The 22,957-nt window shown below is 45.3% G+C and overlaps 1 protein-coding gene across 7 annotated transcripts in view; it reads right to left on the bottom strand.

The window, feature by feature from the left end:
- Positions 1-353: 353 nt before the first annotated feature.
- plcd4a (phospholipase C, delta 4a) overlaps positions 354-22,957 on the bottom strand; it is a 60,844-nt gene continuing 38,240 nt past the window's right edge. For 4 of the 7 annotated variants that reach the window (XM_060911826.1, XM_060911828.1, XM_060911829.1 and 1 more), the window contains one exon: positions 354-2,819. In XM_060911826.1, coding sequence (XP_060767809.1) covers positions 2,728-2,819 — 92 coding nt within the window. In that variant the 3' untranslated portion in view covers positions 354-2,727. The remainder of the gene's footprint in view (positions 2,820-22,957) is intronic. The other 3 variants (XR_009651770.1, XR_009651768.1, XR_009651769.1) reach the window with 3 other exon arrangements.

The following is a 22,957-nucleotide window of genomic DNA, read 5'->3' as shown; positions in this document are numbered from 1 at the left end:
CAGTCCATCTGGCTCAAACCAACACCCATACCTGGCTGAATAGATGACCGCATGAATGAGCTGGTGTAGAGGTGTTCCTAATAAAGTGGATGGTCAGTGTAGATAAATAAGCCAGCAGATATATAAACACATGATCAAATCAACAAGAAAATAATGAAATAAAAGTGAATCAAGAAATACTTGATCGCAGCACTGTGTTATTAAATGGGTTCGTGTTATTTCTTACTCATTTAAGTTTTAATCCCCAAAAACCATATTCTAATAAAGGTCTTAATGGAAAAAAAAAAGCTACCTAAAATCTGAATCTCACTGCTGAACATAAATAATGTAAAAGTTAAAAATCACAAATGACAGATACTCAAAATGGTCTTTATTCTCAGCTGCGTGTGGCAATGATCACATGAACGCATGGAGTCACGTGTGTACAAACAGCAGATGAACAATTCCTTTACAACTTTTCATCATAAACCACTATAACAGCACAATGTATAAAAATAATACTATTGACCAGCAGTGTGAGGATACAAAATCAGAGCAGAAATGACAAAACATTCCTATAACAGCCCTTATCAATGTTCTGATATCATCTATCATTCATATATTCTACTTTTCTAAATCTTTTATCATGGTTTAGGTTTAGTATAATTAACATCATATTCAATTAGAATGAATCCAAATGTGTCAAAAAATACGAAATATTAGAAAACGGAATTTTATATCGGGGCGGCACGGTGGTGTAGTGGTTAGCACTGTCACCTCACAGCAAGAAGATCCTGGGTTTGAGCCCAGTGGCCGACAGGGGCCTTTCTGTGTGGAGTTTGCATGTGGTCCCCGTGTCCGTGTCCTCTGGTTTCCCCCACAGTCCAAAGACATGCAGGTTAGGTTAACTGGTGACTCTAAATTGAGCGTAGGTGTGAATGTGAGTGTGAATGGTTGTCTGTGTCTATGTGTCAACCCTGTGATGACCTGGCGACTTGTCCAGGGTGTACTCCGCCTTTCGCCCATAGTCAGCTGGGATAGGATAGGCTCCAGCTTGCCTGCAACCCTGTAGAACAGGATAAAGCGGCTACAGATAATGGATGGATGGAATTTTATATCTAAGGGGGAAAAAAAAGTCACCTACTCAAGAATGAAACCTACTGGCAGCACTTTGTAATATCATGATATCGTGTAGAATTTAATATTAGCACGTATCTAATGAATAAGATCAGGAAAATATTGCATGAGGGATTCTCTGATGATGAATTATTATTAAAAGTAATATTAGGAAAGGATACAGGATGTGTTAGAATGTCCAGACATGGTCATGTGTCACTGAGAAGAACAAACACAACATTTCATGATGTTTCTCAAAATGGTGGTAAATGCTGTATGCTAAGTGTTATCACTACGTAATATTTTTGTCAGTAATTGAAAATTGAAATTCAAGTACCTGGGGTCACCTGTGCAGGAAAATGGGGGCTGCGATAGTGAGGTGAGAAAGAGAGTGCAGGCAGGGTGGAGCAGTCGGAGAAGGATTTCGGGAGTCATTTGTGATCGGAAAGTCCCAGCAAAAGTGAAAGGTCAGATGTATAAGACAGTAGTGAGACCAGCTGTGATGTACGGATTGGAGACCGTACCCTTAACGAAGAGACAGGAGGCAAAGTTGGAGGTGGCGGAGTTGAGGATGTTAAGGTTTGGACAGGATAAGGAACGAGCACATCAGAGGGACGGCACATGTGGAGAGCTTGGGAATGAAGCTAAGAGAGATGAGACTGAGATGGTACGGGCACATCCTGAGAAGAGATGCAGAGCATGTGGGAAGGAGAATGTTGAGGATGGAGCTGCCAGGCAAACGAAAACGAGGAAGGCCAAAGAGGAAATACATGGATGTGGTGAGAGAGGACATGAAAGTGGCAGGTGTGGTAGAGAAGGATGTGGAAGACAGGGAGCAATGGAGACGAAAGATCCGCTGTGGCGACCCCTAATCGGGAGCAGCCAGAAGAAGAAGAAGAATTGAAAATTGAAGGAAATTCTGATATTACTAACATTTCTGTTGCTACTGTCTGTATAAAAGACTTAACAACTACGTGATAAGTAGACTGATCATTTTATGATAGATCAGCTTCTGCTTGGGGTCCCATATTCCCCTGTTGCCTAGCAACATTGTTCTCAGGACATTTATTAATCAGTGTATCATTTCACTGTAGCTCAAAATATAAAAACGGCTATCAAGGTGTAAGAAGGTTTTCTTTTTGTTTCTTCAAATGGATGATGTACGTTTTCGTCACGTAACCACCAGGACATACCAGTTGGTCCAGATACAGCTAGTAGCAAGTCATGTGACCTTGTAGCTTTGAACTAAAATGTAAAAATGTTGCGCATCGCACTTTAGATCTTAAAAAACAAAACATAAATTAGACCACACACTACACAGTGCTGTAGAATCATCAACACTGAATATTTTTTCCACACAGTCTCCTGAATGTACGAGGGATAAAAAAGTTTTGGCGCACTAACATCTATGGAACATAAAGCTAGACAATAAAATACAGTTTTAACTAAAAAAAAATTATTATTATAAAGCACCTGCTGTAGTTATGTGTGGAAACCATGATGTCGGATGAGTGGGAAGACTTGGAGTGTGTGTGTGTGTGTGTGTGTGTGTGTGTGTGTGTGTGTGTGTGTGTGTGTGTGTGTGTGTGTGTTTCCATCCTGCTGAGACTGTGTTTCTGCTCTGATCAGGTGTTAAATAGCGTCTTTAATCCTGATGTGAACGAAGAGTGAGGATGGAGGGATGCTGGTGCCGTCCTTGGACAGGAGGTGAATGTGACGATAACCTGAAAATAGAAATGAAACTGTGATACTAATTTAAACCTTACAGCTGGCTACAGAACCAGAATGGAGTTAAATTGAATGTGTGACATGCTTTTAGTTACATCATCAGCCAAATTGCAAACAAATAATTGATTTTTTTTTGTGTGAAAAAAAACCCTAATGTAGCTTACTAATGTAGCATGAAGATGTATCCAGTGGGGGCGGCACGGTGGTGTAGTGGTTAGCGCTGTCGCCTCACAGCAAGAAGGTCCGGGTTCGAGCCCCGTGGCCGGCGAGGGCCTTTCTGTGCGGAGTTTGCATGTTCTCCCCGTGTCTGCGTGGGTTTCCTCCGGGTGCTCCGGTTTCCCCCACAGTCCAAAGACATGCAGGTTAGGTTAACTGGTGACTCTAAATTGAGCGTAGGTGTGAATGTGAGTGTGAATGGTTGTCTGTGTCTATGTGTCAGCCCTGTGATGACCTGGCGACTTGTCCAGGGTGAACCCCGCCTTTCGCCCGTAGTCAGCTGGGATAGGCTCCAGCTTGCCTGCGACCCTGTAGAACAGGATAAAGCGGCTAGAGATAATGAGATGAGATGTATCCAGTGTTTTATGGACATGAGTGTTTTACTGGGAAATACACCACTTGTATTTTTCATCCGAGTTCCATCCGGGACATGGAGAACCAAAACCGTGACATAAAGCTCTGTATGTCACTTGTGACGAACTCGATGGATTGTTTTTGATAAATTGGGGGACTTTTTGTTTGTGAATGTGTCGATATATATCAGTGTGTGGAAACCATGAAGTCTGCGGACAACACCACAGTGATAGGACGCATCACTGGCGGTGACGAAACGGCCTACAGGAGAGAGGTGGCCAGGCTGGTGTCATGGTGTGAGGACAACAACCTCACCCTCAACACAGACAAGACAAAGGAGATGATAGTGGACATGAGGAAGGAGAGGAGACCTCATCGGCCACTGTTCATCCAGGAGCGTGAGGTGGAAAGGGTGAGCAGCTTCAAATACCTGGGTGTTCACATCAGTGAGGACCTCACTAGGGATGTTAACCGATGACCGTTTGACCGGTGGTTGACCGAATCAACGTCAACCGGTTAATTTTTTTTTGGTTGTCGGTTAAAAAAAAAAAAAAAAATCAATTGTTTTGAAGCTGCCGATTTTGGAGCGGAGAACCTGGAATTCCATGTTGTAAACGCTTGGGCCATGCCATACGGTGTAAGGACAACAGCTGACAAATCAGAAACACCCATTCAGTCATGTCCCGCCCTCCCGCCCCAGTTAAAGACAGCTGACAAATCAGAAACACCTATTCAGTCATGTCCCGCCCAGCTGCCACTCGGTGAAAGAAAAGTGTAGACACAGGCTTTTTAGCTTACAAGTTACTCATCTCATCTCATTATCTCTAGCCGCTTTATCCTTCTACAGGGTCGCAGGCAAGCTGGAGCCTATCCCAGCTGACTATGGCCGAAAGGCGGGGTACACCCTGGACAAGTCGCCAGGTCATCACAGGGCTGACACATAGACACAGACAACCATTCACACTCACATTCACACCTACGCTCAATTTAGAGTCACCAGTTAACCTAACCTGCATGTCTTTGGACTGTGGGGGAAACCGCAGCACCCGGAGGAAACCCACGCGGACACGGGGAGAACATGCAAACTCCGCACAGAAAGGCCCTCGCCGGCCACGGGGCTCGAACCCGGACCTTCTTGCTGTGAGGCGACAGCGCTAACCACTACACCACCGTGCCGCCCTTACAAATTACTATTCTGTTTTTTTTTAAATTATTATTAGAAGGCACATCGAGTTTAGTCCTGCCTTGGCCAGTGCATTCTGAAAGTATGTTTCGGTCTGTAGCCAACAATGCATGTTATTGCAGATCATATCTCTCCACACAAACTAAAGGCGCAGATGCCGACTTTTTTTTTTAATTGCGCAGATCCGGGTTTTTTTTTTGGGGGGGGGGGGGGGGCATTGGAGTGTCTGATTGTAATTTCAAGGTGGATTCTGTATTAAAATGACTAAATAGGCGGGTGCCGTTGCAGTCCATGAGGCGTGGGGGGTGTGGGAGGAGGGCAGTGGATCAGGGGGCTGTGCGCGTTTGCATGGAAGCTGAGCAATCAGTTTATTAAACTGTACATTAAATTTTGCGCGGCTTCGGCGCGGGCGTGTGCGGCTTTCTGATTTGCTGTTTTCTTCTCGTGCTTGTACTTCCTGTGTTTCATGGACTATGGCGGCATTTGCTTATATGCAGAATTTGCTTTGATGAAGTTGTGGTCGGACGCTCCAACGCCCCCCTTTGGGAAAGGAAGGTCGGATCTGGGCGATTCAGCCGTGGAGAGGGCGCCATCCACCAAAAGGCGCGCCGTTTGCATCCCTGTAATAATTCCAATTCTAGAATTTTAAACTCATAGGTTAACCGACTTTAACCGGCTAATGAGGCTCGGTGGTCGGCCAAGATTTTTTTTAGTTTTCGCCATCCCTAGACCTCACATGGACACCTAACACTACACAGCTGGTTAGGAAGGCTCAACAGTTACTGTACTTTCTGAGGAGGCTTAGGAAGTTTGGTATGTCACCCAAGATCCTCAGCAACTTCTACAGCTGCGTGATTGAGAGCATCCTGACCAACTGCATTACTGTGTGGTCCGGCAGCACTACAGCTATGGACCGCAAACGCCTGCAGAGAGTGATGAAGACTGCTAAGAGGATCACCAAAACTCCACTGCCTTCTCTGCAGAGCATCTACCACCGCAGAGTCCACAGGAGAGCTGCCTCCATCCTCAAAGACCCCACCCACCCCCAGCAAGGACTGTTCACACTCCTACCCTCAGGCCGGAGGCACAGAAGTCTGAAATGCAGGACTGTCAGACTAAAGAACTCTTTCTTTCCCACCGCCATCAGACTCCTGAACAGCTGACAGGAGTCTATAACCATGGACCACCTCCCTGTAAACTGTCCTTGACTGTTTACATTTGTTTGCACATTCGCACATTACTGCCCTTCTGCTGCTACGTCTGATCATTGCCTTATTTTGTATTACACTACCTATTTTGCACTACATTTACCTTTATTTTGTACTTTACTGGGTGTGTGTGTTTTTGTTGCTTTTGCTTTTCTTTTTGCACTATATTGCCTTGACTTTGTATTACTTCTTCCGTCTATTTATTTATTTGTAATTGGCATTCATGGTGGACAGCAAACTAAGAATTTCATTGTGCAAGAGGACGTCCTTACTGTGCATATGACAAGAAACACTTTGAATCTTGAATCTTTGATAGAATAAAAAGAAAATCGCACATTGGCTTGAAGATATGAAGTTTATCTTCTCATGTTGAAAAACTCAAGTTTTTCATACAAAATACATTGCGGATTTGAGAGACATATTTAAATAATATCGGCTGCCTTTTTTTCGTGGTCTATCAGATATATTCCATTCAGCGAGCATGATACTGAACGAGTCGAAGACGAGTAGCTGAATGGAATATATCTGATAGACCACGAAAAACCCCTCCTAGAACTGCCACCTTATTGTGGTGGAGGGGTTTGTGTGCTTGAATGATCCTAGGAGCTATGTTGTCGGGGGCATTACGCCCCTGTCAGGGTCTCCCAAGGCAGACAGGTCCTAGGTGACAGGCCAGACCAAGAGCAGTTCACCAAAACCCTTATGGATAAAAAAAAAAATAATCAAGGACCATGATGTCGCCCAGTATGGCGCAGCCGGGGCCACACCCTAGAGCCAGGCCCAGGGTTGGGGCTTGTATGCGAGCGCTTGGTGGCCGGGCCTTTGCCCATGGGGCCCGGCCGGGCTCAGCCCGAAGCGGTGACATGGGCCCGACCTCCTGTGGGTTCACCACCCACAGAGGTAGCCGTAGGGGGCCGGTGCAGTGTGGATTGGGCGGCAGTCGAAGGCAGGGGCCTTGACGACCTGATCCCCGAACATAGGACATTGGGACATGGAATGTCACTTCGCTGGGGGGGAAAGAGCCTGAGCTTGTGCGGGAGGTTGAGAGGTACCGGCTAGAGATAGTCGGGCTTACCTCCACGCACAGCTTGGGCTCTGGAACCCAGCTCCTTGAGAGGGGCTGGACTCTCCACTTCTCTGGAGTCGCCCATGGTGAGTGGCAGCGGGCTGGTGTGGGCTTGCTTATAGCTCCCCACCTCAGCTGCCATGTGTTGGAGTTTACCCCAGTGAACGAGAGGGTCGCCTCTCTGCGCCTTCGGATCGGGGAGAGGGCTCTTGCTGTTGTTTGTGCCTATGGGCTGAATAGCAGTATAGAGTATCCGGCCTTCTTGGAGTCCCTGGGAGAGGTACCGAGAGGTGCTCAGACTGGGGACTCGATTGTTCTACTGGGGGACTTCAACGCTCATGTGGGTGACAACAGTGACACCTGGAGGGGCGTGATTGGGAGGAACGGCCTCCCCGATCTGAACCCGAGTGGTGTTTTGTTATTGGACTTCTGTGCTAGTCACAGTTTGTCCATAACGAACACCATGTTCGAGCACAGGGGTGTCCATAAGTGCACGTGGCACCAGGACACCTTAGGTCGGAGGTCGATCATCGACTTTGTTGTCGTTTCATCGGATCTCCGGCCCTATGTCTTGGACACTCGGGTGAAGAGAGGGGCTGAGCTGTCAACTGATCACCACCTGGTGGTGAGTTGGATCTGCTGGCGGAGGAGGAAGCCGGACAGACCTGGCAGGCCTAAACGTATGGTGAGGGTCTGCTGGGAACGTCTGGCCGAGCACTCTGTCGGGGAGGTCTTTAACTCCCACCTCCGGGAGAGCTTCTCCCAGCTTCTGAGGGAGGCGGGGGACATTGAGTCTGAGTGGACCATCTTCTCTCCCTCCATTGTAGATGCGGCTGTTTGGAGCTGTGACCACAAGGTCTCCGGTGCCTGTCGTGGCGGCAATCCCCGAACCCAGTGGTGGACACCGGAAGTAAGGGATGCCGTCAAGCTGAAGAAGGAGTCCTATCGGGCCATGTTGGCCTCCGGGACTCCTGAGGCAGCTGATTGGTATCGGCAGGCCAGGCGTGCCGCAGCTCGGGCAGTTGCGGAGGCAAAAACTCGGAACTGGGAGGAGTTCGGGGAGGCCATGGAGAAGGACTATCGGTCGGCCATGAAGAAATTCTGGCAAACTGTCCGGCGCCTCAGGAGGGGGAAACAGTACTCTGCCAACACTTTTTACAGTGCGGGTGGGGAGCTGTTGACCTCGACTGGGGACATTGTCGGGCGGTGGAAGGAATACTTCGAGGATTTCCTCAGTCCCACAGTCACGTCTTCCATTGAGGAAGTGGAGGCTGATGACTCAGAGGTGGACTCGTCCATTACACAAGCCGAAGTCACTGAGGTGGTTTTCAAGCTCCTCGGTGGCAAGGCACCGGGGGTGGATGAGATCCGCCCTGAGTATCTCAAGTCTCTGGATGTTGTGGGGCTGTCTTGGCTGACACGCCTCTGCAGCATTGCATGGCGGTCGGGGACAGTGCCTCTGGAGTGGCAGACTGGGGTGGTGGTCCCTCTTTTTAAGAAAGGGGACCGGAGTGTGTGCTCCAATTATAGGGGAATCACACTTCTCAGCCTTCCCGGGAAGGTTTACTCCAGGGTACTGGAGAGGAGAATTTGGCCAATAGTCGAACCTCGGGTCCAGGAGGAACAATGCGATTTTCGTCCTGGTCGTGGAACACTGGACCAACTCTATACCCTTCATAGGGTGCTCGAGGGTTCATGGGAGTTTGCCCAACCAGTCCACATGTGCTTTGTGGATCTGGAGAAGGCATTCGACCGTGTCCCTCGTGGTATTCTGTGGGGGGTGCTTCGGGAGTATGGGGTTCAGGGCTCTTTGCTAAGGGCTGTCCGGTCCCTGTACAAAGGAGCAGGAGTCTGGTTCGCATTGCCGGCAGTAAGTCAGACCTGTTCCCAGTGCATGTTGGACTCCGGCAGGGCTGCCCTTAGTCACCGGTTCTGTCCATAATTTTTATGGACAGAATTTCTAGGCGCAGCCAGGGGCCGGAAGGAATCCTGTTTGGGAACCACAGGATTTCATCTCTGCTTTTTGTGGATGATGTTGTCCTGTTGGCTTCTTCAAACCAGGACCTTCAGCATGCACTGGGGCGGTTTGCAGTCGAGTGTGAAGCGGCTGGGATGAGAATCAGCACCTCCATGTCCAAGGCCATGGTTCTCGACCGGAAAAGGGTGGCTTGCCCTCTCCAGGTTGGAGGAGAAGTCCTGCCTCAAGTGGAGGAGTTTAAGTATCTCGGGATCTTGTTCATGAGTGAGGGAAGGATAGAGCATGAGATCGACAGGCGGATCGGTGCAGCCTCCGCAGTGATGCGGTCGCTTTACCGGTCCGTCGTGGTGAAGGAGCTGAGCCAAAACACGAAGCTCTCGATTTACCGGTCGAGCTACGTTCCGACTCTCACCTATGGTCATGAGCTTTGGGTAATGACTGAAAGAACAAGATCGCGGATACAAGCGGCTGAAATGAGTTTCCTTCGTAGGGTGGCTGGGCGCTCCCTTAGAGATAGGGTGAGAAGCACAGTCACTCAGGAGGAGCTCGGAGTAGAGCCGCTGCTCCTCCACATTGAGAGGAATCAGCTGAGGTGGCTCGGGCATCTCTTTCGGATGCCTCCTGGACGCCTCCCTGGGGAGGTGTTCCAGGCATTTCCCCCCGGGAGGAGGCCCCGGGGAAGACCCAGGACATGCTGGAGGGACTATGTCTCTCGGCTGGCCTGGGAACGCCTCGGTGTTCTTCCCGAGGAGCTGGCCGAGGTGTCTGGGGAAAGGGAAGTTTGGGCTTCCATGCTCAGACTGCTGCCTCCGAGACCCAGCCCCGGATAAAGCGGATGAAGACGAAACGAGACGAGACCACGAAAAAAAGCCAGACAATATCAGGGCCAAAAATTAACTTCAGTGCTTGATCACCACTCGGGCCAGTATCCCTGAATTCTTAGTGGCCCTTAAATTTCCTCTAGCCGAACACAAAAAAAATTTGAAAACCATTTTTACTTGAATAATACCCTACGGTGTTTAACATATGCCCCCTTAAATGGATTAATCAACAACATTAATTCTATGTAATTGTTGTCTATATATGTGTTATTTACCAGCTGGGAGGTCCGTATGGTGAAATACCGTGACCAAGGTCTTGAAAGTACTGAGCGAGGCCCTCTGGGCGGAGGCCAGTATTCAAGGCCAAGGTCATGGTATTTCACCACATGGACCGACCTTAAGCTGGTAAATAATATATTAATTTTTTTCTTTACCAAATTCTAACAGAAAACGAGAGAGCCCGAAAGGGAAAACCGAGCCGAGCCGCCATTTTGAATCCTCATTCACGGCTGCAATGCAAATGGCTTCCTCCTCAGTATACAAGTGCACTTCCATGGCAGGAAAAAACTATATTTTGCCGCCTATGTAGTTCCCTATTTATACAAAACTGAGTCATTCAGGATTCAGCCATGTTTTTGCTCGGCGTTAGCAACAGTTACAGGTTTTTAGCTTTCTTCTGAAATGTTTTCTTTTATTTCTTCTTCCTCAGGGTAGTAAAACTCGCTTTCGCTGTGAACACTGTCGTTATAGCTATCCATGCTGTAAAATTAATGCTATTATGCTGAGAAATGCTGGCAAAAAATTAAGATTTTTGATAAAAATCTTATAAATAAATCTGATAAAAAAGATAAATGTTGACAGAAATTGCTACTATGTTTGTTGTTGTTGTGAACGAGCGAGTCGCCAGAGGTCCATAACTGGGGTCCGTACCGTAGGACACGGACCCGCTCGCCAGCCAATCAGCGAGCAGGATTTGATGGAAACCATACTGCGAAAAAAATAATGTACATTATTCAAACATTACAGTCATTTAGCTTACGCTTTTACTCAAAGTGACTAACAGTAATGGCCCTTTTCCACTACCCTTTTTCAGCTCGCTTCAGCTCACTTCAGCCCAACACGGCTCGCGTTTCGACTACCTCAGAGCGGCGCGACTCAGCTCGCTTCAGCCCTGCTTAGCACCCAAAACTCGCACGGTTTTGGAGTGGGGCTGAAGCGAGCCAAACCGAGCCGAGTGGGGCTAGGGGCGTGAGGAGACACTCCCCTGTGCACTGATTGGTGAGGAGGAGTGTCCTCACATGCCCACACACACCCCGCGAGCACGCTGGGATCTGTAAACACCGTAAACCCGGAAGAAGAAGAATTACGAATTACGAGAATTTCTGAAGCCTTATGCGCCTCGCGTCATCTATACGCTCTTGCCAGTATCTGTTGGCGTTGTTGGTGACAACAAGCCACAGAACCAAGACCAGCAACACTAACGACTCCATGTTTATTGTTTATTATCCCCTTAAAAGGTCACTGATGTCACTGTTTGCGCCGCCTAACGACATCACGTGACTTCCACCCACTTTCGCTAACTCCACCCAATGTGTCCACCCACTTCCAGCCAGCACGGTTCAGCGCGGTTGTAGTCGAAATGCAACTCCAACAGCCCCGCTCAGCTCGACTCAGCCCAACTCAGCACAGCACGGCTCAGCCCGACTCAGCCGCGCTGGTAGTGGAAAAGCGGCATAAGTGCCTGTAGCTGAGAGAATCCGAGAGCGACCAGTGCTGAAGTACAAGTGGAAACAAATAACCTACAAATACCATCCAATATCTGGAATGATCAGGGGAGTTAAGAAGTTGAAGACACTTCGACAAATACATAGACAAGGAATTATTTAAGTATGGTGTACTGTGGGTGGTAGAAATGGGCAACTGGACTTGCTTGAAGATTCCTGAAAACGTTTCACCTCTCGTCCAAAAGGCTTCCTCAGTTCTGTCTGACTAATAGGGAGTATCCAATATTTATCTTCTCCTGGATCAGAATCAGAATCCTGATAACCAGCTCATCTAAGGTGTCATTGAGGCATCATGTTGGTGTGGGTCACTGGAGGCTGGGTGTGAACGGCGAGTCATTAGGGTGATCAAAGGATTGCCCGTTAGGGTGATCAATGGCAATCTGACTCTCTCTGTCCTCCTGTGAGTCACCGAAAACAGCTGGGTCCTGGCGTACACCCAGCCGTCTGGGAAGAGTGTCCAAGACCGCCTTGTAGATGGTTGACAAATGATGTCTTAGACCCCCACCTCTGTTCACTGATGGCCGTTCCAAACTACCATCTACAAGGTGGTCTTGGACACTCTTCCCAGACGGCTGGGTGTACACCAGGACCCAGCTGTTTTCGGTGACTCACAGGAGGACAGAGAGAGTCAGATTGCCATTGATCACCCTAACGGGCAATCCTTTGATCACCCTAATGACTCTCCGTTCACACCCAGCCTCCAGTGACCCACACCAACATGATGCCTCAATGACACCTTAGGCTACGTTTACATTACGTCGAATCAGCGGATCATCAGATTAATGTTCTTAAAACGATTCGTGTTTACACTAAAACCGTTAGCCGTGCACACAGCAATACCAATACACGGATACGCTCGGCTCCGCAGGCATCCTGCGCTCCAAATCACTCCGCCCTGAACAGCGAGTGCCCTCTGGAGGGTGCGCATTCCGGCCCTGCGCAGCTCACAGAGCGCGTGAGTGAAGTGCACAAGCCACGATTCGGGACTGAGCCGCTGTGTGTGTGATCCCAGCGCATATCACTTACTACTTGCAAGTGGAAGGATGGCAAGCCTAAAGACAATCATAACTACACAATGGGCAGTATTTGCATCAGAATTTGCAGTATTTTCATACTTTTATACTCTTTAATGAAAGGTGATACAAGACGGAAGTCCGCGCCGTTTTTCAGCAGTCACGTCACATGACCAACGCCAGCGAATCAGGAAGGTGGATGTCACAGTGACGTTGTCCAATGAGACGCCAGCTAGAGCTCAGCACAGCGTATTCGCGTATCTCAATGTTTCCACAGCACCGGACCAGATACGATCTAGATTGAATACGTGAACCCTGGCGGATTCCCGTTTCCCGGCTTTTCCAGGTGGTTTAATGTAAACGGACAGTGCATCCGCGAAGAAAACGAGACAGATACGGTCTAATGTAAACGTAGCCTTAGATGAGCTGGTCATCAGAATTCTGATTCTGATCCAGGAGAAGATAAATATCTGATACTCCCTATTAAGCCCCGTCTACACGATCATACATTTGTCCAAAACATTATCATACAAATGTATGATGATGTTCAAGTTTGTATGATCATGTTGTGGATTTCTGTCCACACGATCATACATTTTGTATGTCACATGACAGGCAGTGTAGATCACATGACTTGAATTAACAATCTGATTGGTGGATGACCCAAAATGTTGTAAGATGTTGTGAACATTTGTTGGAAAGTAGAAACACGATTCTAAAAATTTGAACATCATACAACGTCATACAATATGCCGTTGTTCAAGTTTGTTGGGAAAACCGTCCACACGATTATACATTTGTCCATGAACATCATCATACATTTGTATGACGATGTCCATGGACAAATGTATGATCGTGTAGACGGGGCTTTAGTCAGACAGAACTGAGGAAGCCTTTTGGACGAGAGGTGAAACGTTTTCAAGAATCTTCAAGCAAGTCCAGTTGCCCATTTCTACCACCCACAGTTTACTATGACCTGGATGATTGAGAATCTTCACAGACATGTTAAGTATGGTGTGTTTATTGTTTCCAAAGTTTCACAGCATTTGCATTAAAATGGTGAGCCTGTGCTTCTCTCCAAGCTTTTGCTTCTTGAGCCGATACAAGAGACCTCATGGTACAGTGGGCTGGTCGAGTTCTATTAGACTCGAGCTCGGTGCTGATGGTTAATATGGTTTTGGTTCTGGTTCTGGTATTTGGCAGACGCTTTTATCCAAAGCGACTTACAATATATAAACACTACATTATTAGTAAACCAATCCAATAATCCACTCGCTCTACTCTGACAGAGCCGACCTTCCAGATGAGAGCTGCTGCATGACTGTAGGATTTATTTCCCTTTTTTGTTTTACTCTGGCTCAGCTCAACCTCAGCCTTTAAGCAAACAAACTCGCCCTAGCTCTCTTTTACATATAATTTTGCTAATTTTATTCCTGTGTAGATAATTGTACGCCTCCGTGCTTTTGTAGTTCCTTAGCTCCTCACCATCAACACCCTCGCTAAGAATAAAATAATTGATAATGTCAACATAGCTGACGTCGGGCCACAACTTCACGTCATCTATCCGTTCCGTGAGAGTAGACAGATGGGCAACTTTGATCGTATTATCGTCAGAACACGTCAGAAAATTGGACCCGCGTAACCATCTTTTAGTCATCTTTGAGCTTAACTACCTAGCAGTTATGGGCCTTTTCCACTACCCTTTTTCAGCTCACTTCAGCCCAACATGGCTCGCGTTTCAACTACCTCAGAGCAGCACGACTGAGCTCACTTCAGCCTTACTCAGCACCCAAAACTCACACGGTTTTGGAGTGGGGCTGAAGTGAGCCCAACCGAGCCGAGTGGGGCTAGGGGCGTGAGGAGACACTCCCCTGTGCACTGATTGGTGAGGAGGAGTGTCCTCACATGCCCACACATGCCCCGCGAGCACGCTGGGATCTGTAAACACCGTAAACCCGGAAGAAGAAGAATTATGACGAAGAAGAAGATGATCAGAAAACTAGAAGATGGAGTTTCCGGTTGGGCTCCAGCTAAGATGGCCGCCTAAACTTGAACTTGCAAGGCCACCTTCAATATTTCATTTTCAACTGAGTCAAAAGTGCTTTAACGGCAATTCTATTTGTTGACAATTATAATGGGATCGGCGGAGAAGAGAACTGTGGAGGAGTTAGACCCCCAAACCCCTTCTCCGCTATCTAAATCAGCAAAGAAGAAAGCCAAGAAACAGCTCTTTGGTGAGCACACGGATTCCATTTTGGATGGCAGCGCTGAGAGCTCTGTGTTAGCCACGCTAATCTATGAGATGCGGGGAACTCTACGCGAACTTTCCCTTGATGTTAAAGCTATACGGGGTGATATGGACACTTTTCGAAAGAAACTCTCCAATGTGGAGACTGAGGTCTCAGCAATGAACGCCTCTTTAATGACTTTGAACAAGCGTACTGACATTATCCAAGCTGCCCAGCGCGAGGACAGGTCACAAATTAGGGAAGCTACCTCAACGATTGCTAAATTACAATCCAGTGTGGCGGAGCTGGAAGACCGAAACCGACAAAACAATCTGCGTCTTGTTAACCTTCCAGAAAATGAAGAGGGGGACGACGCTATTGCTTTCCTACAACGCCAGCTCCCTATCTGGTTCCCTTCACTGGCTGATCGAGGGATCATCGAAATTGAGAGAGCTCATCGAGTCTACAAGAGAGGTGAAAACTCATCAAGCAAGCCCAGAACTCTCATCTTCAAACTTCTGAGGTACAACGATCGCCAGGCTATCATGAAGGCGTACCGACAAGCAGGCACGAAGGCACAACATGGTCAGTCCCAGCTCATGCTATTTGCTGACTACTCCAATGCCACCGCCGTGAAACGCAAAGCTTTCTCATCCTGCATCGCTTCGCTCAAACAGAAAGGGATCCAGTTTTTCCTTCTCTACCCTGCCAGCCTGAAGGTAACATTCGACTCAAACAACACCCGCATTTTCTCTTCTCCCGAAGAGGCTCAGCATCACATTAAAGACATTTGATTTCAGCACTTGCCTCTCCTACGAAAACATCCGTTATTGCACTGGTTAGCGACCTGACTATACTGTATTTGGAATGCGAAAGTAACGTTGTCTTCAACATGGATTGTAACGTGTGTTTTTCCGCTATTGTACCCGTTGGGGCACTTCTTTCATAAACAATGACTCGTGTTAAAGCAACCAAACTGAACGTGGTTTTGCAACACTGTCTTAGCTCGAATCCAAGGAATGATGATTACTTTTGTTCTGGCTAGGCCATGCAGGGATGTTAGCGTTTTTCCCTGGCAGGCTAGCAGCGTTCTTGTTTTAATGCAATGCTTCAAGCCTGGGGGGGCTTTTGCTCATTTTTACGTCAGTTACATGGCTGCATATTTTCACATGGCTACATTTTCTTTTGTCTTCAAATTATCATTGTGTATGCTCATAACAGTTAATAATTGACAACTATAATTTCATTTCATGGAATGTGCAGGGAGTTAATGAGCCTGTTAAGAGGGTTAGGTGCCTTGAATTTCTACGTAAGAAAAGAATACACTTTGGAATTTTGCAAGAAACGCATTTAAAGAGACAGGATGTGCATAGATTTCAAAATAAGTTTTATAAAATCCTTTCTTTTTCATGTGCCCCAAATAAAACAAAGGGTGTTCTACTCTTAGTTGACAGAAAGCTGAATCTCCATGTTGATGAGCTTGGCAATGATTCTGATGGTCGATTTTGCTTTGCTTTGATTACCTTAAATTCAGTTAAATATTGTTTAGTCTCCATATATGCACCAAATGTCTTTGAGCCACAGTTTTTTGATGATATCAAAGCCAGACTCATACATTTAAATGTTCCTATAATTTTAGGTGGTGATCTCAATTTAGCAATTGATATCCTGGATAGGTCCAACTCTGCCCCGCCTACTTTCAACCAGCTCTTGTCATCTAACTACATCACAGATTTTATGAAAGACTTGAATGTGGTGGATGGCTGGCGTATCAGGAATCCTAATGAAAGGGACTACACATTTTTCTCTTCACGCCATAAAACATTTTCTAGAATTGATTACATTTTTGTTTCAGCTGCCCTGCTGGAGTCGGTTTTAAACACAGAAATCCTACCTATGCTAATTTCTGATCATTCTCCTGTCAAAATCACTTTATCAAAAGCTTACTCATCTTCTCGTTTTAAGCGTTGGCGCTTTAATGTGTACCTGCTACAGGATGAAAGATTCCTAGAATATATTAGGAAAGATTTGGACGAATTTATCTCCCTAAATAATTCAGATGATGTAAACCCTCACGTTCTCTGGGAGACTACAAAATGTGCAATCAGAGGCAGTTGTATATCATATGCCTCCAAAATAGTCGCAGACCGTAAGAGGAAAATTTGTGACCTGGAAAAAGAAATTCAGCAGATAGAAATATTGCAGAAAAATAAGTATGATGCTGCCAGAGCTAGAGCAATGAATTCTTTAAAGGCACAATATAAGGATGTTATTAGTGTAAGGGCTGAGTTTAATTTACTTAGAACTAGGCAGCTTTATTACGAGCAGTCAGATAGACCAAATAGACTTCTTGCATTGCGCCTTAAACAGTCAGAACGCCTTGCCTCAGTGGATGCAGTAAAAGATTCTTCTGGCGTAGTCATTACCCACCCACCTCTAGTGAATAATGTTTTCAGGGAATTTTATTCTGAACTTTACAAGTCTGAAACACCGGATGACTTGACCGATATGCATGCCTTTCTTAGTCCTTTGGAGCTCCCGTCTCTATCAGCAGAGGAAGCTGACCAATTAGATGCCCCACTCACCTTAGAAGAACTTAGATCAGCAGCTGTTTCCATGACTAGGCACAAGTCACCAGGGTTGGATGGGATACCTCCAGAGCTATTTGTAGAACTCTGGGACTTGGTTGGGCCTTTGTTACTTAAATCCATCCAACATTCACTAGATGCTGGCTACTTTCACAGAGACCAAAGAACAGCTCTGATTTCCTTGTTGTTGAAGACTGGGAAGGACCCACTGGACTGTGGAAACTATAGGCCCTTGTCATTGTTAAATTCAGACATTAAGATATATGCCAAAGTTCTTTCCAACAGGCTAAACAAATACATCTCTCATTTAGTACATGAGGATCAGACAGGCTTTATCAGGGGTCGCCTGGCCTCAGACAATGTTAGACGGCTTTTGCATGTTATAGACGCCCCCAAAGATGAAGCTGACTCCTATGCAGTCTTTAGTCTAGATGCTATGAAGGCCTTTGATAGGCTGGAATGGCGTTATCTGTGGGCTGTGCTTAGGAGATTTGGATTTGGAGACACATTTATCCATATGGTTCAAACACTTTACAATAAACCCACTGCATGTGTCTCTACAGGTCATAAATTGTCTTCACAGTTCTGTCTGGAGAGGGGCACTAGACAAGGCTGCCCTCTTTCTCCAATTTTGTTTGCTTTATCCCTAGAACCCTTAGCTCAAGCAGTCAGGCAGAGTCCATTCATTTCTCCTATACACATTAAAAACACCACGCATCATATTTCACTTTACGCTGATGATATTATTCTTTACCTGTCTGATATCACTAACTCAGTTCCTCAAGCCCTAGCTTTATTCCAAAGATTTGGTTCTTTTTCCGGATACAAAATTAACTGGAGTAAATCTATATTAATGCCTCTTGATTCAACCCCTCCTCATTTTAATCCTCCTGTGTCTTCACCTATTCAGATTCAAACCTCTGGTTTCACTTATCTAGGTGTAAGTATTCATCCTTCCCTCACTCAGGTTTGCAAGCACAATTTCAATGTGATGTTACAAAAAATCAAGAATGATCTGAACAGATGGTCCCCACTCCAAATTTCTGTCTGCGGTAGGATTTCTGTGTTGAAAATGAATATTCTTCCCAGGGTTAATTTTTTGTTTTCTGCTATATCACTGACTCCTCCACCACATTTTTTTAGGGACATTGACAGGCTTTGTTCTAATTTCATATGGAATAACAAAAGATCCAAAATTCGTTTAAAGACATTGCAGCTTCCCAAAATTTATGGTGGTCTGGCTGTACCTAATTTTAAGCATTACTTTTGGGCTTTTCAGTTAAGATTTTTAAAAGTATGGTTTGATCCTTCTTCCAAAATTTCCTGGAGATCCATAGAACAAGGATTAGTTCATCCCCTCCGACTACAGGATCTGCCTTTTTCAGGTATCACTCAAAGAAGCTCATCACTACGACTGGGTCCAATTATCAACTGCTCTCTTGAAGTATGGAAACAGTCCTGTAAGTTTCTGGGTTATAATCATAAATTTCATAAATCCTCCCCCTTATGGCACAACAACCACCTCTTAACAGGCTCTAAACCTTTTGTTTCTCCTTCTTGGTCAGATAAAAATATCCATACTCTGAGTGATATATTTGACTCTGATGGCTTACGTTCTTTTCAAGACATTTGTAACTCTTTTTCTCTCCCTGGCACATCCTTTTTCTTTTACCTAAGATTACGCTCTGCTCTTAAGGCATATGGGGTTCCATGGGATAGACACTTGAATAATCATCCCCTTCTTGAACATTTGCAGAAATTTAAGTCAACCAAGGGTTTGGTGTCATATTTATATGATGTGTTTACTGCAGAAAAGCATCCTCCCATAGGTGCTGTTTCAGTTTGGTTCAGGGAGTTTGATAGATTTGGTGTGGAGCCTGACTGGGAAACTATCTGGACCAATATTTTCTCATCTTCTAATTGTCTGGCCCATCAGCTAATACATTTTAAGTTTGCTCATAGGGTCTATATAACTCCTTGCAGAGCTTATTTAATGAAATTAACTGATGATAAAGTTTGTAAAAAATGCCCCACAGGCTCCATAGGGGACTATTTTCATATGTTTTGGGAATGCCCACCTATTGTCAAGTTTTGGAAACATGTTGTCAAAAAACTCTCTGAATTGTTAAGGTATGATGTCCCTTTATGTCCAAAGTTACTTTTACTTGCTGATGATTCTAATGTAATGTTTACCCTTCAACAGAAAAGGATATTGATGGCGGCCCTGACTGCCTCAAAAAAGGCCATTTTGAAAGGTTGGTTTGAGTCTGACATAAATCTGGCAGCGGTTTGGCGTTCCTATATTTTGGACATTTTAATTCTTGAGCGTGCTACAGCAAGGTATCATAAAGCCACGCCACGGACAATTAACAACTGGTCAGCTGCCATATCTTTCTTTTCTTAAAATACTTCATGTATCTGATGTCATGATATGTAGCCTATGTTTTGCTCTTTCCCTGTAACTACCTGAGTTTCAAGAAGTGTAACCCCCCCACACACACACATACTTTTAGTTTTGTTTTTTGTTTGTTTGTTTTTTGTTTGTTCGTTCGTTTGTCTTTTATACATTATGCATTGCTGTTTGGTGTGTAACAACGGTTTCTATGTGAAAGCAATAAAAATATATTAACAAAAAAAGAAAACTAGAAGATGGAAGACCAACCCAAGCGAGGAAAGGCCAGCCAGTTTATTGTTTACTATCCGGATCATGAGACTACCGCTTAAAAGGTCACTGATGTCACCGTTTGCGCCGCCTAACGACATCACGTGACGTCCACCCACTTTCACTAACTCCACCCAATGTGTCCACCCACTTCCAGCCAGCACGGTTCAGCGCGGTTGTAGTCGAAATGCAACCCCAACAGCCCCACTCAGCTCGACTCAGCCCAACTCAGCACTGCACGGCTTAGCCCAACTCAGCCGCGTTGGTAGTGGAAAAGCCCCATTAGCGTTAGTTACAAACGTCGACACAGTGCAGCGGAAGAAAGATCCCGGGTTCCACTATGACGCAGCAATGAATCATGGGAAAAGCCAGAGTTTGGGAAAGTTGTGGATACCGTGGAGTGATCTGAAAACTCATGAATGGCTTTGAATTTTGCACTTTAGAACTAAACTTTTTCTAGAATTCACAAACTTAGAGTTGAGGAAAGGAAAGCAAAGAAAAGAAAGGTACTCCACAGAAGGAACATTTTATTTAATTTTTATTGTAATTTTTTTTTGTACTTCTCAAATCGTAGTTACCCCTTGGGCAATCAAACTTCCACTTTTAGTGACCCTGGTCAGTTTTAATCGCCACTGCCAAGTTTCAACCCTGCCAATATTATTATTATTATTATTATTATTATTATTATACACACACATTCCTTTTGTGTGTTCAACGCATCTTTCTCTTTCAAAATTCTCCCAAAATCTTCCATATTTAACGAAGCAAACCTGGCGGTCATGTTTGTTTACAAATTGTTCCAGTCGCTCGCTAGTGCGGACATTTTACATCTCCGACGTAGGACGTCATGTTGTCTTGACAACCGTGCAATATTGTAAACCATATTCAACGCTCGTTCTCCATTGGGTAGAGTGACATAATACACGTAGGATAAGCGATTGTTAGCATATCGCTTATCCTACGTGTATTACGTCACTCTACCCAATGGAGAACGAGCATTGTGCGTGGATGTGTCCATGCTATAAAACCAAATGAATGAAACCCGCTAGAAGGGAATAGAACACGTTTTTATTCCATCGAAAAAGTGTCCTGTATGTATAATACAGTGGCGGCTGCTGGTTTTTAAAACAGGGGAAGCCCATTTTACGCATTCATCGTAAAACCTGTAGGCCGGATATCAAAGCATAGAAAGGTGTGCCCCATTAGCATAGTGAACTAGACAACCCTACCTAGTGGCAGAAAGTATTTTTGCTTGTACATTTCATGTTATAGTCTGGCTTGCCAGGCTAGTGCCTCATATCCTTAATCAAAAATATCAAACATCCAAAAATCACTGGCTATTCAACGAAGAGCCTTGAACATCATACCCTGATATGCAACACAGAGTCTTTAACACAACACCCAGCTGTGCAACACATCCTTGAACATCTTCTGCAACACAGTCTGGAAATTCATAACCAGGTAGGCTATGCAACACACAGAACCTTGAATATTATACCCAGGTATAACCTATAACACAGAGCCCACCATTCTCTTAACATTACTGAACAATATACACACTTCACATTCATGAACATTATATGATGCACACTATTTATACACAAATTCTGCCCTCCGCTCCTTTTCCAGAAAATGGTCTGTGACCCTGTCATACCAGCTGGTTGTGCTTTCCAGCAGGGCTTTGAACCGGTTCAAGGAACGAAAACGAAAACCGGGAACTTTTTCTATTTCACATGGAACAGAAACGAAACCAGAAACTTTATTATTTTTTATGTTCCGGAACAGAAACGCTTATTAAAAATAATGGTAACCGGTTAATACCGGTTTTTATTTCGTTCCTCAAAGTTTCTGTAGCCTACAAATAGTCATTCTTCTCCTGCGCAAGTTTCTATGACCCGCTGGGGTTCACTTCCTGTGTGACGTTCGCTGACTGAATGGAGAGAGCGGGAAGGTGGACTGCCATCACGTCTCCATTACTGAGTGTCTGAGCAAAGAAGAGCCTGAACGATGCAACCTCCCTATTGGCTGTTTGTAAAAATGTATCAGTTGTTGCCCCTCCCACGGGAATCATCGCGGGCTCGAGAGACGAGACCTGACAAGTTAGTTCGTTGGTAGCAGAACAAAATGTCTGGACACAAATCGGGTTTTCAGAAAAGGAAAGAAAATAAACGGAGGGTCGAAAATACAAAAAAGGAGGCAGAAAATGCAAAACGAGTTTTAAGGTAGGACAAATGGTTAGTTTTCTGAGGCAGCCCGCCGTGGCTGCCTGCAGGCTGATTTATTATAGCCCATTTAGTTAAAATAGTTGATATAAAATGTTTATAGTTATAGTTATGTGATGGTTGTCCTGATTTAGACTGGTGTTTTTTTTTTTTTTTTTTTGGGGGGGGGGGGGGGGTTGTGCGATGTTGCACCCGGGTCCAGATTAGGGCAGAACCGGCCCTGGCTACATTTCAGCTGTAGTTTATGAATATGTATTTGCATAGATGTGTACTTCCAATATGGCACCTAACACAATCTCGCGGCGCGGTGACGTCATGCGGTAGCCCTCTATAGGGCCTGACTAGCCTTTGGTAACACACTAAATGAATTATCTTTCATTTTTGGCACTTTTTCTGTTTGTGTAGATGGGAAGACATACTGAGAATCCAAATCACCAACATTTGAAATAATAATTGTTTTGAATTATTTCTTGTCTTATTTAATGAAGGTTGTAATAGAATTAGCCTACATTTGGCTTAAGCTGGATGAGACAGAGACATAACTTTATAGCCATTTGTTAAACAGCTGACAGGGAACGTAATTAACCGTTCCGGGAACGAAATTTTTTTGTTCTAACCGGTTCGGGAACGTCTATTTAATGGTGGAACCCAAAACCGGAAACGTTAAAATTCCGTTTCTGTTCGGAACGAACCAATAGGAAAAAAATTCCGGTTCAAAGCCCTGCTTTCCAGAGACTTCACCAATTTCTGTTAGCAGCTAGCACTGCAGATCCCAATAAGGCTCAAGCTAGCCTACAACCAGATTGAACTA

The sequence above is a fragment of the Neoarius graeffei genome, chromosome 27, assembly GCF_027579695.1.
Source record: "Neoarius graeffei isolate fNeoGra1 chromosome 27, fNeoGra1.pri, whole genome shotgun sequence".
Classification (NCBI taxonomy): Eukaryota; Metazoa; Chordata; class Actinopteri; order Siluriformes; family Ariidae; genus Neoarius; species Neoarius graeffei.
Note: the sequence above shows the minus strand (reverse complement) of the source record. Positions and strands in the feature narration are given on the sequence as shown.